The 19,587-nt window shown below is 41.1% G+C and overlaps 1 protein-coding gene across 3 annotated transcripts in view; it reads right to left on the reverse strand.

The window, feature by feature from the left end:
- Positions 1-19,587, reverse strand: part of PARP8 (poly(ADP-ribose) polymerase family member 8) — a 452,966-nt gene that overhangs the window by 58,620 nt on the left and 374,759 nt on the right. For all 3 annotated transcript variants that reach the window (XM_077462768.1, XM_077462766.1, XM_077462767.1), the window contains exon 15: positions 5,247-5,339. In XM_077462768.1, coding sequence (XP_077318894.1) covers positions 5,247-5,339 — 93 coding nt within the window. The remainder of the gene's footprint in view (positions 1-5,246; positions 5,340-19,587) is intronic.

A 19,587-nucleotide genomic window follows, 5' to 3' on the forward strand; every position in this document is an offset into this window, starting at 1 on the left:
CTCTAACTGTGGGGGGATGGTACTGACTGGGGGAGGAGACCAATTGGTGTTCCTATATAATGGGAACACGCGATCTGTCTCCTCTCCCCTGACAGGACGTGGATCTGTGTGTTTACACACAGTCACAATTAATCACAGCCACCGGGCACACGCACTGGCTATTTGGTGATGTGGCGGCCATGCGCTCCCCCTATGCCAGCGGGAAGCCAAGGATGTCATATGATGCCTTCCCAGGATGCTAGAGCCTCCTTGCGGACGTCATATGACTACGGGCAGGATGGGAAGTGGTTAAAGTGTGAATTGTTTGATATCTATTTACTTGGTGTAACATCATCTTTTATATTTTACCAAAGAGTTGGGTATTATATTGTGTACTTGTACATTAAAATTCAAAAAACATTTTTTTCCAAAAAAATTGCCTTTGAAAAACCGCTGTGCAGATACTGTGTGACATAAAGATTGCAACCCGCCACCATTTTATTCGCTATTTTGTTCTCTAGGGCCTTTGCCCTATATACTGTTTGGGGATTCTAAGTAATTTTCTAGCACCAATTGTTACATGTAAATAAAAAATGGCAGAAAAGGCCTGGTCTTAAAGTGGTTGAATCTGCTACTGATGTGTTTAATGGCTTTTTGGGGCCATGGTATCAGATTCTACTGCAACAAAGTAAATCAATATACGTTTTTGAATAACATTTTTATTATTCTTCTACTCCTTATAGGTAAGGAGGTATATACATGTAAAAGATTAAATATAAGGGAGAGATGTAAGTTGTAAAGTGAGCTGAAGACAATGCAAAGCAGCTGGAACCTTATAGTCAGACTGAGTGGACTTGGATTGGAAAGATTGGTTGGAAGGGTAGATAGGTGGCATTTATGATAGACTACAAATATGAGAGTCATGTTTGAGGAAGACTAAACAGGATTTTGTAATAGTTAAGCCAACAAATGATACAATCATTTACAAGGATTTTGGAGGTGTATATAATTAGAAAGGTTTGTTTTTTAAGATGCTGCACAAATGAAAGCAACAGGACATAAAGTGTTACTAAACCCAGGGCCCTGTATTCACTATATATGTTCTTCCACAGTACACAGAACATGGAATGCAATTATTTTAGAAATATAAACGGCTAAATGCCTTTATTCATCAGCAGCATATAGCAGTCTTGTGACTTCTATCAGTGTCTGGTTTAAGCTTGAAGGAGGAGTTTTCATTCTCCTCTGTCCTATGAAGCTGCAGGACCCCTGACCCTCTGTCTGGACAGTGCTGATTGGCCCTGTGCTGATCACATGCACCCTCCTAAGAAAAAAACAAAAACTATCTAGCAATACACAGCAAACTGAGCATGTACAGCTTGTCCCAAATGCTTTGTTCTATCAGCAGATAAATTGGGGGCTGTGGAAGAAGGGAGGATCAGAGAAGACAGGATCAAACAGTTTTTTTACACAATGAGATGATTAACCCTTTAGGTTCCACGGTGAGTATAACAAGCATGTTTTATTGCATATACAGACTGATTTTACTGTTGTGGGTTTAGTAACACTTTAAAAATGTCCTGAATGTAAGGGAGGAAGTAAAGGGCTGGATCAATGGTAACACTAACGTTTTAGGCTGGGTAGTTTACAATTGGATGTGAGAAAGTTATGTAGCACCTTTGTCCCAAAATAGGGTTACAGGTAAATTTAATTATGCTGGGTGGTAGCCAGCCTGGCTAATTTGTAGTGTTTAGAGGTCAAATGGCTTCTCTCCTAATCCTGTTTAGCTGTAGTTTCTCCCATTTGTCAGTAGATGACGGTGTTGCTTTTGACATTAGTGTGATGAACTACAGTGCATTCATTCAGGTTAAGAATAAACATACCATTCACAGCCAATCAGACTGGGTGCTATGAATGCTAAGAGAAGCTATTTATTTAGAGAAGTCAGGTGATCTAAGTCTTCTCTGCCCAGACTGCGGTCTGGGTGGAATGTTTGTGAAACAGCTCCTGCTGGGTAGGCCTGAAGCCTGAGGCCTAACCATGTGCTCAAAATTCTGCAAGGGAGAGCCTGCTAACTACCTGGAAGCATGAAGGAAAGGATGGAGACCTGAGATGAAGTATCAGAGGTGACTCTTGCATGGACCGGAACCCATGGAGAGCCTGGGAAAGCGTCAAGATGGAATCATCCATAGAGTTCCTGCACCTTCTCTGAGTTAAGTCCAGTTACCATAGGAGATAGCTTATTCTACAAAGTACAGATGTGTTGGTTCAGCTTAAAGGCTCTTTCCCTGTACTGCTGTCTGCTTTATGTCACCTATTTTTGTATAAGCCCTTGTACACGCGGTCGGACATTCCGACGGAAAATGTCCGATCGGACCGCGTTGTCTTATAATCCGACTGTGTGTGGGCTCCATCGGACTGTTTCCGTCGGAATATCTGACGGACAAAGTTTTAGAGCTGGGCTATAAAACATGCCGACAACATGATCCGATCGGACTTTTGTCTGATTGTGTGTAGAGAATTCCGATCGGACAAAGTGCCACGCATGCTCAGATCAAATTCCTAGACCAAAGCTATTGGCTACTAGCCTGAACGTAGTCCCGTCGTAACGAAATTACATCATCGCGTTACGTACGATCGGATTTTCCGACAACTTTGTCTGACCGTGTGTATGCAACACCGAGTTCGGACAAAATCCGATGGATTTTGTTGTTGGAATGCCCGACCGTGTGTACAAGGGCTAAGGAGTCTGCCATCTGCCTATCTGCTGATCGTTACTGTTTTTGACTAAGGGTGTCCTGTACCCTATCCACTCTCTCCCACATTATTCCTGTTGTGAGAAATAAACTTCTCTTTGTTTAAGCATAAAAGTAACTGTCTCCTAACTTTCTATCTTGTACATTACCCACCATTCCTAGTAACCTACACCCTGAGGAAGTATGTCAGCCCTCTCTGCCTCAGGGGGGCACCACCAGGCACCCGGAAAGTTGGGGTAGGCGCTACAGTTATATGGTAGGTGAAAGGATGATTAGCTAATTTCTTTCTAAACAAAGTGTATGCAAAAAGACATATGCAATCACTGACCTAGAATTTATTTGATCAACAGCTCATAAAGTATTTCAATCAGAAGAACAGGACGATCACTAGCATTTTCTGAAAAAAGTCAGCAACAGCAGCCCCACTATTGCTGTGAGGACAGGATACCTTTATATTTCAGGTAGCTCACAAAAATCAATAATGATGTAGTAAGTAGGTGATTTGCAGTTGTTATGGTGATGGGAGCAGGTGAATCATTTGTGGAAAGGCAGATCTAGGTGCCATCTGCATTCAAGTGGAACTGGGGCCCAAAGGAAGAGATTTGCCAAGAATAGTCATTTAAGAGGGCTAAACATTGGGGTATTCAGGCAATGGAAAATATGTGGGATATGGAAGAAATGAAGGCTGGTTTGTGAAATATGAGAATGCAATGTTCTAAATACAGAGTTCACAGTAGCAGACACTGGTGAACAATGTCAAATAAGCTGGTCAACTTTGTGGATTGAACAAGTCAACAGTGTCAAATGAGCAGGTCTACAGTGTTAAATTAAATAGTTAACAGTGTCAAATAACCTGGTCAACAATGTCAAATGATCTGGTCAACAGTGTAAAATAAGGCAGTCAACAGTGTGAAATGGACAGATTGACAGTGTCGAATGAGCCAGTCAACAGTGTCAAATGACAAGGTTGTAAGTGTGTGAAGCCTATTGCATTAGGATGTGCACCCCAAAGCCCAAACACACATGCATGTGTGTATGTACTGTATACAGTGTATGTAGAACAGTGGATGTGTCAGCGGGGCAGAGGTTGGTGTCAGTAGGACAATGGACCTTGTCAGTTGGGCAGAGGACAGAGTCAGTAGAGCAATGGATGGTATGCAGAGATTGGTGTCAGTTTTTTTTATTGTTTTATTATTAATTAATTTTTTTATTATTTTTTAAAACATTTTAAAATCATTTTTTACATTATTATTATTTTTCAGGCGCACCATTGAGGGGCTTTGGTGACATATCATGGGTTTAAACAGACCCCTGATGTCTCACGTTTGAGACAGAGAAAGGGACTGAAGACAGAGATTCCTCAGTCCCTTTCTCTGCAGCCTCAGCTGCACTGGATAGTGACTGAATGGGAAGTGCTTTGTGCTGAGCAACTTCCTGTTCATTCACAAACAAAAGCATAGTAAACACAGTTTATTATGTTTCAGTTATGAATGAACACAGTAAGTAATCGGTACCTATCACTTACTGTGTTCATTCGGGAAAGAAAGGAGATGGTAAATTACATATTTAACCTAAAACGATCCCCCGCAGCAGCCCAGGGGGACCCAGGCAGCAGAAAGAAGAGGAACAGAGGCAGGAGGGGAGGCATATACTGGTACCGATCTCCTGTATATTCCTCCTGTGGCAGCTGAATACTGGTGGGAGGAAGAAGAGGAAAAACCTACTTTCAGCTGCTGCAAGAGGAAAATACAGATCGGTTTAATTGAATGTCGCCCCACCTGTCCAGGTTCTGGTGGCTGACAAGGATGTATCATGGCCTACCCGTCACTTGCCTGCGATCAACGGGTAGATCATAAATGACTAATTGCTGAACCACCGGATTAGGGTGTGTGTGTGTGTATGCCTATGAAGCTGGTCAACAGTGTCCAGCAAGCAGGTGGACAATACCTAATGAGGTAGTCAACACTGTCAAATGAGTTCCTGGACAGTGTGGAACGAATAGTGTCAAATGAAGAGATCAATAGTATAAAAGAAGCAAGTCGAACCCATCAGATGTGCAGGCAGGGGAGAGAAAGATAGAGGAGCAAGGAATTCACATTGGGATTTCACTCTACGGAGGTCACTGGTCAGTTTAATGACTACAACCTCACTGCAATGTGCAGGACCAAAACCAAACTGTAGAGGTCCTCAAAGTAAGAAAGGCTAATCATCTTATCTTCTGAAAGGGATTCGTTTGCGAGCTTTACTAACTCCAGCTAAGTGTATTCTCACAATAGCTGAGATTGGCAGTGCAAACTGAGCTACAAGTTCAAGAGATGTACTTGTTTAAATGTATGTTGCAGCTACACAGTCTTTCCAAAATCCATATTACAATTTTCTTCATTACCTAAAACTAGACAAATTACAACAATAACAACAGAACGACATCAGTGTTTACATACTATTACAATTGATTTATTGCTTAAGGAATATTATTATTATTCTCATGGTTGCAGTGTTGCTTTTACCTACCTGAGCACCAGTGGCGATTTCATCTGCGGCTTCATTCATTACACCTAATGTTTGAAAAGCGAATACACACAGCTCTCTTTCACACACTGTGGGCTAAAATAAACAAACAAGAAAACATATGTACTTATTTCTTGTATATGCAAACAAAAGTAAACAATATATTAAGGGTGATAAAGCATACGCTGAAATAAAGGGGGTTGTTTAGGAAAGGCAAATACACTTTGCACTACAAGTGCACTTGGAAGTGCAGTCGCTGTAAATCTGAGGGGAAGATCTGAAATGAGGGGAAGCTCTGCTGATTTTACCATACAATCACGTGCAAGCGAAATTTTTGTATTTAATTTTCCTTGCATGTTCCCCTTGGATCTACAGCAAGTGCACTTGTCGTGCAAAGGGTATTTGCCTTTAGTAAATAATCCCCAAAGTATACTAGAGGTGTCTGCACATGATAATCTGCAGGAGCCATGAAACCACAGGGCACTCGGTATCACCACATACAATGTAGGGCTATTAACCCTGCATTGTAAGTGAAGGAAGCAGAAGTCCAAAAGGAGGCATCATGAGACTGGTGCATGGATGGAGGGGACCCTGCTGGAGCGAGGAATAAAGCTCATAATACTCCTTATTTTGGCACCTCTAGACTAAATGAACAGACAGCACTTCCAGTTTGGATGGGGGTACCACAAGAGTAGATTTTGTCTCATTTCTGGCTGGGCTTTAAAGTTTAAGCTTTTATTTATTTATTTTGCTTTGACTACAGTTAAAAATGAATAGAACCCCCCCCCCCCCTTTTTTTTTTTGCCATTTGTGTCCCCCTTGGAAGAATTACACTCACTTTCTGTCCCATAGACACAACAGAAAATAAGATGAAATCCCTCCAAAATAAAGATCCCTTTCTGTTGCAATGCAACTCAAAATTTAGTACTGACGATAACTTGACCAAGGTCTCCATAGAAAAGCCAAATCTCCCTGACATTTACAAAGCAATAAAAACTTTACAGGGGCTCTAACCTTTCCACACGCCATGCAAAATATAAAAAAAAAGTTCTGGCTTTAAATACACTTTGATGGAATGGAGTGAAACTTTTTAATTCTTTATTTTTTATCACTGAGTCCAATGAGATATACAGTCAGAATTAACGACAAAAAAGAGGCTTGAGGATGGAGCATGCAAGCATATATTCAACCACAAGATGGCAGTATGATAACAAAGCATACTAGATCATACTGCTGATTGCAATGGGATGACTGCAGCTTTTTTCCTTTGTGTTTTAATTCATGAAATCCTTCTACTTCGCTCAGCGCTTGTGAAATGAGATGTCAAATAACTTGATGTACAGTAAAACAGCGCACAATGGGCTTTGCTTCATTTCACAGAGAACCAGGAAATGGAGGCTACTTTTATTAAAAACATTGTAATTCATAGCCTTGCTTTCCAGCTGTGTACTGCTGTGTGCATTTAAAGGGGAATGGTAACATAAGAAAAAAAAAGGACTTTTTAGCAGGGTTATATAACTTAAAAGAAAATTTGAAAAACATTGGTTCTGACAACTCTGCAAAACCAAAGGGGGTATCCCCTTCTCACACCCCATAAAGATTCGAGCTAGAAATATAGATTGTGCTCTGATTGTACAATATATATATATATATATATATATATACTATATATACACATATACATACACACACAATGAACCACATGCTAACCATACACATTACAATCTGATTGTACAATCCCCACATAGTCTTTAGATTCACAAAAACTATGTAATAAAAAGGGATGGCCTAAAAAATCCAATTCATGCCTATCCAGTCCAGTCTGCCTATCTAACAGTGCTAGGAAATAAATAGAGGGCACACCGGCCTAGTGCATTATCCTCAATAAATGACTTTATTAAAAAAGGAAAAATACTTACAAACATACGGCATTTCAGATGTAAAACAGCTTAACGTTCATGGTATCACATTACAGATAAACATCCCATAAGGAAAACTGGCTGACGCGTTTCAAGGTACCGCCTCTTCTTCAGAGCCCTGATACCTTGAAACGCGTCAAGACTTTACTTGTGGGACGCTTATCTGTAATGTAATACCATGGACGTTAAGCTGTTTTAGATCTGAAATGCTGTTTTCAAGCTTATGTTTATAATACTATTCTTTCTTTTTTAATAAAGTAATTTATTGAGGATAATTTACTAGGCCGGTGTGCATTCTGTTTATTTCCTATATTAGTGCATCCAGACATCCCCTGTCTTATGAGGGCAGCAAGGTGGCATTTATCCAAATTTACCAGAGCAAGAGCATGGAGTAAACATAACTGTGCGCCAATCTTCGAGCGCAGGAGATATTTGTTGTGTGTGTTGAAGATCTAACAGTGGCCATACACGGTGCGATAAAACTGAGCGATCGATGTCCTATTCACCAAAATAATTTAATAGGACATTGATAGAGAAGACAAAAGAGGTATGGCCATACAATGAGCAACAGATTGTGATATATCGGATCCACCAACAGCATTTATTAACCGCTTCCCACCCGCCATACCCCAAATGACATCCTCGGCTTTGAGCGGGGATATCTGAATGACGCCTATAGATACAGGCATCATTCAGATATCGTCTTTTAGAGCCGGCGAATATGTGCACTATAAGGACAATCATAGCAGCTGTTCCACCACTTGATTGTTCTTACGGGAGGTGAGAGGGGACGTCCCCCCTCCCGCTGCCCTCCGGTGCTTCTACCGACTCACTGCTACGATCGGTGAGTCAGACACAGGATCCGCCAGCCCGGATGTTCAGAATAGAGATTTCCGACGGACCAGATGGTCGCCAGAGTCTCTATAATCATTCGGAGGCCGGGCGCGATGTTATAACGCCACGCCCAGCCTCTGCATTAAGAAAAAATGTCGCTGCTTCGGTTGTGAAGCGGTGATCTTTTTTTTTTTTGATCATGCCAAGTTTAAGCCCGGGTTTACACATGTGCGTTGCGAACTGAAGCTCCAGTTTCACTGCGAAGATAAAAATCAGTTGTTCAGAGGTTCCTCTGTGTTTAAGCTTCAGATCAGTGAGCAGGGAGAGGGGGAGGAGAGGGGGGAGGTGTAGTGAGGAGAAGGAGAGAATTAGTGTTCAGAACGGAATGCATTTGCGAATCAGATGCGTTCCCATAGAAGATAATGGGTTGTAATTTGCACTGCAATGCCCAGAAAATGCACACTTTTTTGTGCAATGCGCAGTGCGAATGCAACGCACATATGTGAACCAGATGTATTCAAATGAATGTATTTTAAAATGTCCTGCGAATTAGATGCGGTGTAAGCCGGATCTAATTTGCATAGGTGTGAACGGGGGCTGCCAGTTATAAAGAATTGATATGAACACTATCGAAACTTGGCCAAGATTAAAGCGGGAGTCCGCCGTTTTTTTTTTAAAAGCCAGCAGCTACAAATACTGCAGCTGCTGACTTTTAAAATAATGACACTTACCCGCCCAGCGTGCCCGTGATGTCGGCACCCGAAGCCGATCTCTCGATCGTCTCTCGGGTGCTGCCGCCGCCATCTTGGGTATGGGAATCAGGAAGTGGAGCCTTGCGGCTTCATTTACCGGTTCCCTACTACGCATGCGCGAGTCGCGCTGCGCAATAAGGATGGTCCCCTCTGTCTCTGGGATCCGTGTGTTTCCCAGCAGACAGCGGGGGACTTTCGGAAAGGGGCGTAGATTCTGCGGAAAGGGGCGTACTTTTTGCAGATATCTATGCCGGAAGTGGGTGCAGATACCTGTACTGTACAGGTATCTGCACCCCCTCCCCCCTGAAAGGTGCCAATTGTGGCGCCGGAGGGGGGGAGGGTTCCAATGAGCGGAAGCTCCACTTTAGGGTGGACCTCCGCTTTAAGATGTGTTCCTCCCCCTCGACACCCCATATGGGCGCAAACTGTGATGGGGGGAGAAACACGGTTCATCATAGATATAACAGCTATAATAGGTAAGATTAAAGTTGTAGGTATAAATATCTATTGCCAGATATCAGCGTTAAGATAACACGAACATCAATGAACTAAAGATAGGAGTAACAGATGTTGCCGCCACTGCTTAAACAATGTAGGCTGCATACATAGACCGGTGCAACTTACTAAATTAATGCAACTGAGGTGCAGAGATTAAGTAGTTAGAACAAATATGAACGATTATATAACATGAATTAACCTATTTATCTAGACTTGGAAAACACTTCATTGCACCAGATGGACCATTGGGACCACTCTGCTCGTGTTGAGCATAGACGGCCTTTGCTTGATGCAAACATACATTCATAAGTACTGTGCATTTGAGTAGTAGTTATGACTTCTGAGCAAGAAGGACTCAATTTAGAATGCCAGTTACGTGTGATAATCAACTTAGCTGCTAATAGTATGTGAATTTCTCAATTCCTAAGTTTAAAATGGAAAGTTCTGGAGAGGGATTTATCTGGATGTGAGTGACACTCTGGATGAGATTGAAAACATCAGACCAATATTGAGAAAGAAATCTGCAAGATGACAGAATGTGTAAGAGTGATCTGTAGGAGCCACACTCTCTCCAACATAAGGGCAATATGGAGGAGTCTATTGTGTGTAGTATTTGTGGGGTTCGATACCAGCTGAAGACAATCTTATATGATAGTTCCAATAAGTTGACTGATTTAGTTGCTTTATATGGTGCATTTAGGGTCGCTCAATCTTCCATTTAATATGGGATTGAGTTTTAGTAAATAATGTTTTGTTTTTAGTGTTTGTTAAAAAAGTGATATACCTATAATGTGTGGGCTCTCCTCAAAACAAGATTTCCATATTTGGCTAGGAACATTTCGGAATATTGCAGATGAGTGGATTAGGCAGTGGGTGATTCTGAGATATTGATAATACTCATTGGCAGGAAGGTTGAACACCTTTTGAAGTACCGGGAAAGATTTAAGTACTCTGGATGTGTAAAGGTCCGAAGCTAGGGTGATACCCCTCATTGTTCATGCTGAAATACTGATGCCAGGCATTTGAAGGGAAATAGTATTTAGTGGAATGGGGATTGGGGTTAGATTTGGGGTGATTTGAGGGTCAGATGTTGGAAGGCCTACATAGAAGCTAATACGGTAGGGGATAGGAGTGCGTCTTTCTTGTGTTTGTGAAGCATGCTGATGATCCAACTATGGACGTTACTTCCTGGGACTTGTAGGGTTTCTAAGTTTCTCAACAGACTTTGTGTGTGTGTGGTGCAAACCATACCTTTAATTGCGCTAATAATGTGGCTAGATAGTAATTCCTGAGGTCGGGAAGACCCATGCCTCCAGCCGCTTTATGTTTGATGAACGTAATGTGTGAGCATCTCCCTTTTTTTCCCTGCCAGATAAAGTGGTTTAACACTGTCTGTAGCTTTAGAAAGTAGGATGTGGGTATAGGAATACGTAGGGAATGGAAGAGGTATAGTAGCTGTGGGAGTTTAAGCATCTTGAAGGACATGAGTCTTTCCATCCATGAGAGTGTGAATTTGGCAAGGTGTACTAATTTGGGTTGTAGGGATTGGAAGTAGGGAATTACGTTTTTCTTGAAATAAAGACTTAGGATTGGCTGTGAGCTGTATTCCAAGGTATATTATAGATTTGTCCGTCCAGAGAAATGGGAAATGGTCAGAGAAGATAGATTGGGTAGAAGGGGGAATATTAAGTCCTAGGATGTGGGATTTCGACTCGTTGACCTTATAATAGGAAATGGAGCTAAACTCCTGCAAAGTTGAGTACATAGCATCTAGAGAGAATTGTGGTTCTGACAGCATAAGAATTAAGTCATCCACAAATAGATAAATTTTATGTTCCTCAGTATTTATTTTGATTCCTACAATGTTTGAGTGGGAGCGAATCTTGTGGGCTAATGGTTCCATAAGGAGGTTGAATATTAGTGGGGATAGGGGACATTCCTGACTGGTACCGTTTGATATAGAGAAAGTAGAGGAGAGCATTGCCAAACAATAAAACTGAGCTGAGGGGTTGGAGTAGAGAGCCATTATAGCGGATAAAATATGATCTTTGAATTCAAATTTTTGTAAGGTCTGTTGTAGGTATGACCAGTGTATTCTGTCAAATGCCTTCTTTGGATCCAGAGCTAGAAGCAGAGAAGGCATTTTCTGATGGTTGATGTGATGAAAGATATTGACTATACGTCTTGTTGTAGCTTCTACAGTTTGTCTTCCTTTTGTGAACCTCGATTGATCCGGATGGATTAGCATGGGAATGTCGATAATCCTGTTTTGCTATTGCCTTGGCAAAAAGTTTTAGATCGTGGTTCAACAGCGATATGGGGCGGACATTTTGAGCGGAAGAGGCTTCCTTACCAGGTTTAGGCAGTGTAATAATTAAGCTTTTTACATATCATCGGGGAAAGAGGAAGAGATTGCAGCCACATTGAATACTGAAGCAAGCGGATCCATTAAAACAGATGTAAATTGTTTGTAGTATTCAGCAACAAAACCATCAGGCCCTGGTGCTTTGTTATTAGGAAGGAGTTTGATAGCTTTAGTTATTTCCTGAGTTGTGAATGGGGAGTTCAAGGTTTTAAGTTGGGCAGTGGACAGAGTGGGTAAATTAATAGATTGTAGAAAAGATGTTATGTCAGAAGGTATGGGTTGCTTGGTGTCAGGGTCCTCTTTCAAATTTTATAAGGAGATATAATATGTGCTAAATGCATTAGCTATATCTTGGGGGTTGATCAGTTTTTCTTTAGTGATCGGGGGGTAAAGAAAGGGGATGGATGATTTAGTGCGTGACCCCTTGATTTGTTTGGATAGGAGTTTCCCCGCTTTATTATCATTGGCATAAAGGGTAGATTTAAAGTGTTTGTGATTATATTCAAATTGATCCAATAATATAGATCGAAGTTCTAAACGGTTGGCCCAGTTTGGTTTTTGAGTGATCGGTTGCTTTTTGTTTAAGTAATCAAGATAGTTAATTTCTTTAATGAGGTTATCAATGCACTGCAGTCTCTTTTTCTTTTTCTTAGCCCTAGAGCTTTGCTGAATAAAAATACCCTGCATGTAAGCCTTGTGAGCTGCCCATACTGTTGTTGGGTTAGAGACTGAGTCCTTGTTGGTGATGAGGAACTGTTCCAGATGGTCCTCCAAAATGGTGCTGTAGTGGACCTCCTGGAGAATGTGAGTGTTCATCCGGAAAAAGGAAAGTTGGTGAGTGATGAGAAGAGTCTGTGATGGTAATACTCACTGGACAGTGATCTGACCAGGTTACCAAGTGGATGTGAGAGTGAGATTTTTTGAAGAGTCCACTGATTGGTTAGGAACAAGTCTATTCTGGAGTATGAGTTGTGACACGGTGAGAAGAAGGCAAAGTCGTGTTCTGATGCGTTCTGGCATCTCCACACCTCTTGCGACTGAAATTCTTTCAAAAGAGGACCTAAAGAGAGATTATGGCGACTGGATGGGATGGAGGAGTCCAAATTGATATCTGGAGTTAGATTAAAATCTCCACACCAAAGAAGAGCAGCTTTTTAAACAACGCCAATTTTCCTTTTAAGTTTTCTTACGAAACAGTTTGGTGAATGTTTGGCGCATAGACGTTTACTAAAGTAAACAAGGAGTTGTTTAGAGACCATACTAGTATAATGTAGCGACCATTGTGGTCCAGCACCTGGTCTTGTAGTTGAAAGGTTATAGAGGAATTGATTGCTATTAAAACCCCTTTTTTTAAGAGTCTGTGCATGCTGTGAAGATGTGGGGGAACTGGCTACTAGAGCAAATAAGTGGAGACGAGGCTTTGAAGTGTGTTTCTTGCACACACAGAATGTCGCAGTGAGATTCCTTAGCCAGTTTCCAGAGAGAAGATCTTTTTACTGGGTGGTTGAGGCCTTTAGCGTTTATCGTCAGAAGTTTTATAGTTTTTGAATTTAGAGGAGACAAAAAGTCCAAAGAGATCAAGATGCTAGATTGATAAGAGTACTGTAGAAGTTGTCTGCAAGTGATTAAAACAATAGAATATATGCCACCGAGGTTAAGCTGTATGGTAAGAAACACTAGAAATGGTAGGCAACAATCAACAAAACACTAGAAAAGTAACAGAAAACAGACAACTGTGTGCCAAGCGGCCTAGCAGAAAAGTGCTGTGCACTTGCTTGGCTAAGTTGTGGGGAACAAGTTCAAGTGGCCTAGTCAGAGACATATGTCAGTCTGGGATATAGAAGCTTGCCTAGTAGGACGCTGATCAGTGTTTGGAGGAGTAGCGAGGCCGCTGAGTAAGTTGGACATCAGGAAGTGGATTAGAGTGCCTGCGATTTCCAAAAGGTGGATTTTGGTTTTCTGGTATTATTCTACATAAGCAGGGTCGCTGCAAACATTCATTCAGCAGAGTGCTAGCTGTGAATTTAGCACCATTGTAAGTAATCAAAAGTTTAGCAGGATGTATCCATTGGTATGGAAGATTATGGTTTCTCAATGCTTTGGTAACTGTATTCAGTTGTGATTAATCAGTAAACATTTGAAGGTATGAATATGGAGCAGGTAGGGATTGCACACTTCTGGATTTCTGCAAAATGTGTTCCTTGACATGGTAAAAGTGTACGCGTAAAATTACATCCCATGGGATGGTGTCAGACAGGGATGGTGGTTTCTGCAAATGGTGGATACGGTCATTCACCATTTCCATATTTTTTAGGTCAGGCAGTAATGCTTTGAGAAGCCCTTTTGCATAGCTTGCTAGCTCGTGGGATTGCACTGTTTCTGCAAGTCCTCCGATTTTTATATTATTACGACGCTACCTGTCCTCCAGGTCCACCAGCTTGCGTTTGATCCAAGTGTGATTCTCAAGTGCATCCACAAGGTTGTTTACGGTTGATGCAAAACCTCCCAGTTGGTTTTCAATTTGTGACACTCTGCCTGAAACTGAGGATATATCAGCATGTAGAGGCTGCATAATGGATAGCATATCTGACTGCAGAGAATTCATTAGGGTGGAGGGCATGTCTTTAAGTGTAGTGTCTAGTATAGGCTGATAATTAGTAGGGAAGCTGGCAAATGGGTCAGGAGCACTACAGGGGTTAACAGTATGCACACTGTTTAGGCTCACCTCTGTTGCTATGTGGTCTGTGTCCAGGCTCATCCTAGCTTTAGCAGGGCTGCCTGTCAGTGGAGTGCCTGGGGAAGATAAGGGCAAGCCTTGCTCAGAGTTGGTGAGCTCCATAAAGCCTTCCTCTCCATCTTCTGTATCTTGGCTCTGTGAGATTGAGAGCCGAGAGGGGAAAGATGCAGACACTGCAGCCATGCCGTCATCTTGGATTCGCCCAGGGGCCAGTTGGTTTAGGCTGTTATTTTCTGAGGGTGCCTGTCATCCGTTCTTTTGGTAGACACCATGCCATGCTGCAGGGGAGTGAGGAGGGTCCCCAGGTGCAACTTTCATCCTGAAAACAGGTCCCATCGTGAAACAGGTCCCAGTAAGCTGGTGTATGTTGCTGAATCTCGGGCTTTCCACAGAGCTCAGTGGAGAGCATCCATGCTGCTCGGATGCCGGCCATGCCCCCCAATATCAGGAGATTTTGACCGGCACTCTATGGAGCTGGTTCACATATCTCGGCTGTGGATCATGTGCGAATTTGCAAAGGAGCCCTGTGTCTTTTGGTCAGTTCCAAATTCAGTTAAAAATTCGGGCTGAAATTGGACCTGAAACGGTGAACCAGGATGCACTGGACTCCTGCTGCGAGCCGCATACGGCGATGGTGTGAACCCAGCCTAAAAGTCTGACCTCTTTGATCCCAGGATACTCATAGCACAGGACGACTACTTGTTAATACTTTTCATGTCATAATCATTTTCATAATCAATGCTCATCATCATTTGAGTACAATACACACTGGTGGATGACAATGGCCACAAACAGTGTTGGGAAGACATTTAGCACATTCCGTACATCTGAGGCAACAAAGATTCTGCACTGAATGAAAGGCTCTGTATTAAAAAGAGAGGCTTCGATTAGGTTTTGTGCTCAGAATCCAATTAACGTTAATTCATTTTGACCTTAAAATGAACAACGCAAACAAATCCACAACGAGGATGGCAAATAACTGCTAGGAGTAAATGGCTGGTTTATATTCAGATCATAAGACATGGAGAACAGTGACAAAAAGTTAATGACCAAATCATTGTCACATATAAAGTTTATTCCATCTCATGCATGTTGATGTTAAGCAGCACAAAGGTATAAGCAAATGGATGTGGATTTTGTACATAATTGGAGTGATGAAGTGGACCTATCATTAAAATTCACACTTTAATATGGTTTATTGTACAAAGTCACCAAACTTATATACAGTATATAATTTTGGTGACTTTGTACAATAAACCATATTAAAGTGTAAATTTTAATGATACTGTGAAAAGGTTTTAGGTTTTAGGCAGGTGTGAAAAAATGTGCAACAAAATAGTGTAAATGTAATGGCGCTTCACCATGTGAACTCATAAATAAATATTCCAGTCTCCAAGTGGAATCTGGAAATGTATATACAACATAGTCATATATGTGGAAAATTATATATAAATATATACATATAATAAAATGAATCAATAGAAGAAATGCGAATACAATTCCAATGTGACTGTGCCCAACACCAATGATACCTCCTGAAGACGCCAAGTACAGTAAAATGTACGTTGGTACGGGAAATCATCACTTTCGGATTCCCATGTGACCCCTATCTAAGTCCAGCATCCAGAATGAGGCATGGAGAGCACGCTGGCGATACACCAACATACTTTATATGCACATGCTGTAGATCCCAAGTGCCATGTCGGGCACAGTCACATGCGAGTGCAACATTTTCAAAGCTTGTTTTTAAACAATTACCAATAAACGTACTACGCTCCTCTTTGTGTCCCTGGTGGAGTACATCTTTACCTCCCTAGCTAAACCAGAGAGATCATTGGAGGGGAATGGTGGAAGTCCAGAAACTAATGTGGTTTTCAAAAAGTGCATTTTGACTTCTTATAATAAGAGGTCAAACACCTCTGGTGAGTTGCCATCTACCCTCTGAGCACCCGTGGTGAAGCAAGGAGGAGACATATACATTTGGAAGCACTTGGTATTATTGGTGTTGGGCACATTCACATTGGAATTTTATTTGCATTTTTTTATTAATTCACGTTCTTGTATGTATATTGATATATAATTTTTCACACATATGACTATGTTCTATACACATTTCTAGATTCCGCTTAGAGACTGGGATATATATTAACATCTTAGTGAACTAACCACAGATCTTCTGTAGATAGGGTGCGCAAATCCTTCTGTGTCTTCATGTAATCCCATGATTACATGAGAGAGCAGGGATTTGTGAGGACCAAACCATCACTTCAGGACTCCTTATTCTTCTTAACACTGAAGATAGTTTTGGGGTCTGTTTGTATGTTTGGGGTCATTGTCTTGCTGCAGAATAAATTTGAGGGCAATCACACATCTCCCTGATGGTTTGGCATGATGGATAATTATCTGCTTGTATTTCTCAGCGTGGAGGACACCATTGATCCTGACCAATTCTCCAACTTTATTTGCAGAAATGCAGCTCCAAACATCCAAGGAACCTCCACCATGCTTCACTGTTGCCTGCAGACACTCATTATTGTACAGCTCTCAAGCCCTTTGGTGAACAAACTGACTCCTGCTACAGCTAAATATTTCACATTTTGACTTATCAGTCCAGAGCAGCTGCTGCCATATTTCTGCACCCCAGTTCCTATGTTTTCATGCATGGTTGAGTCCCTTAGCTTTGTTTCCATGTTGTTGGCCGCAGTATTTTCATGAAGACCACTTCTGGCCAGACGTCTCCGGACAGTAGATGGTAGAGGTGTACCTGGGTCCCACTGGTTTCTACCAGTTCTGTGCTGGTGGCACTGTTGAACATCTTACAGTGTTGAAGGGAAGTAAGGAAGATGTGTCTTTCATCTGCTAAGTTTTCTTGGCCGGCCTCAAAGTTGCCCGTTTCTTTGTGCTTCTTCAAAAGAGCTTGAACAGCACATCTTGAAACCTCAGTCTGCTTTGAAATCTTTGCCTAGGGGAGACATTGCTAATGCAGTATAATTAACTGACTTGTGTCTTGTTGCTGCGCTCAGTCTTGCCATGGTGTATGACCTTATTCCTGTCTTGTGTCTTGCACAACCTCACCTTAGTAGCAGAGATTGGCTGTTCCTCACCCAGTTTTAAGCTTCCTACACAGCTGCTTCTGTTTTAGTTAATGACTGTGTTTCAACCTACATATGAAATTTATGATCATTAACACCTGCTTGGTATATTTGGTTAATCAAACACCTGAGTCTAATCCTACAAAATCCATGACTTTGTACAAGTGTACAAAGTGTGCAGGTGTAAGATTCAATGCTAGCTTGAAGCCAAAGGATAGTCACACCAAATATTGATTTGATTTAGATTTTTCTTCTGTTTTGCATTTTGTAAATTGATAAAAAAAAAAAATTCTGAAGAATTCTTACTTTAGATCATTTCTTTACACCTGCCTAAAGTTTTTGCACAGTACTGTATATAAATACTGTATATATAAAATATAAAAATATCACTTGAGCGCCTTCATGTGACCTAGAATCTTTACATAGTTCATGCAGTTTCTGGCTCCCCGTAGCACTGTGAGTGCTTTACTTCACTGGAGACTACAGGGAAGTTTTTGTTTTCAAGGTGTAAAAAAATACTGCGCTGTGAAAAGATGTGTTCTACCCAGCTGCCAACACTACTGAAGACTACACAGTAACATACAAAAATTAAAACAAAAAAGTGTGGCGCTTAGGTGGCAACAAACCACATGAACCAGTAAGGCACTAATTCAAGCAAAGAAAATTACATACACTTCAAAAAAAAGAAATTATGTGTAAATTCCGTTGTATATTAAGAGATCTTACTCCCAGGTGGAAGAGTGCATGAACCTCATGCACACAAAAGATTAAGGTAAATAAAATTAATTTAACATATACAGTCCATCAAGTGAACGTCTAACAGTCCTTGAAATGTGTAATATCAATCACAATTCCAAACTTGAGGTGACGTGAAAAAAGGTGAAATTCAACTTCTGATGTGTAGAATAATACCACCACCACCGTGATAAAGAAGGGGAGAGGAGGCTTACCAAATGACGTGGACTCAGAGGAAGGCTTACGCCTCTCGAGTCATATGGGCCTGTAGGTAAGCAAACCAGATAATCGCAGGACGGCTGTTTAGTTGAAACGCGTCGGGTGGACCCCCTTACAGACATCGCTACTTTCTGACTATGTTATTACGATTGAACCAAATGTGAGTGTAATTTTATTATTATTTTTTTATAAATTGGATGTTAAAACGGTATCACGCTATGCTAGTTTTTTACTTCCATGGTCTTTGATACCTGAGCCCCCTATTGTCGTGGGATGAGCACTATAGGAGGATCGCTACGGATGATTTCATGACCTGAAGACTTGCGGGAGATTACATACTAGATCTACGATTATCTGGTTTGCTTACCTACAGGCCCATATGACTCGAGAGGCGTAAGCCTTCCTCTGAGTCCACGTCATTTGGTAAGCCTCCTCTCTCCTTCTTTATCACGGTGGTGGTGGTATTATTCTACACATCAGAAGTTGAATTTCACCTTTTTTCACGTCACCTCAAGTTTGGAATTGTGATTGATATTACACATTTCAAGGACTGTTAGACGTTCACTTGATGGACTGTATATGTTAAATTAATTTTATTTACCTTAATCTTTTGTGTGCATGAGGTTCATGCACTCTTCCACCTGGGAGTAAGATCTCTTAATATACAACAGAATTTACACATAATTTCTTTTTTTTGAAGTGTATGTAATTTTCTTTGCTTGAATTAGTGCCTTACTGGTTCATGTGGTTTGTTGCCACCTAAGCGCCACACTTTTTTGTTTTAAGTTTTTGTTTTCATACAGTTCTCCTTTTAATGTGTTATAAATATTTTTATGATTTTTTGTTTGCATTTCATTAGATCAGCTTTTCTCAATGGTGGAACCCTAGAGTTATTCTAGAAGTTGCTAGGGGTTCCCTAGAGAAGTGATAAGTGTGCATCTCAGATACATAACCACTAACAACAATGATCTTTTTAGCTATGACCAATCCATCACACTAATGTACTGTAGATATGTTAAGCATTAGCAAGGGTTCTCTGAGACAAGATACCGGTAGTTATTTTAAGGGTTCCTCTGTATTTAAATCATATTAAATCATAATTATTTTTTCAAACATTATTTAAATGAACATGTATGTTCCATTAGTAGACTCCCCAGTTAGCGGGTAACAGTAGCAGTCATTTATAAAAATCC

The sequence above is a fragment of the Lithobates pipiens genome, unplaced genomic scaffold, assembly GCF_037356315.1.
Source record: "Lithobates pipiens isolate NorthernLeopardFrog02 unplaced genomic scaffold, aLitPip1_a1.2 Scaffold_3, whole genome shotgun sequence".
Classification (NCBI taxonomy): domain Eukaryota; kingdom Metazoa; phylum Chordata; class Amphibia; order Anura; family Ranidae; genus Lithobates; species Lithobates pipiens.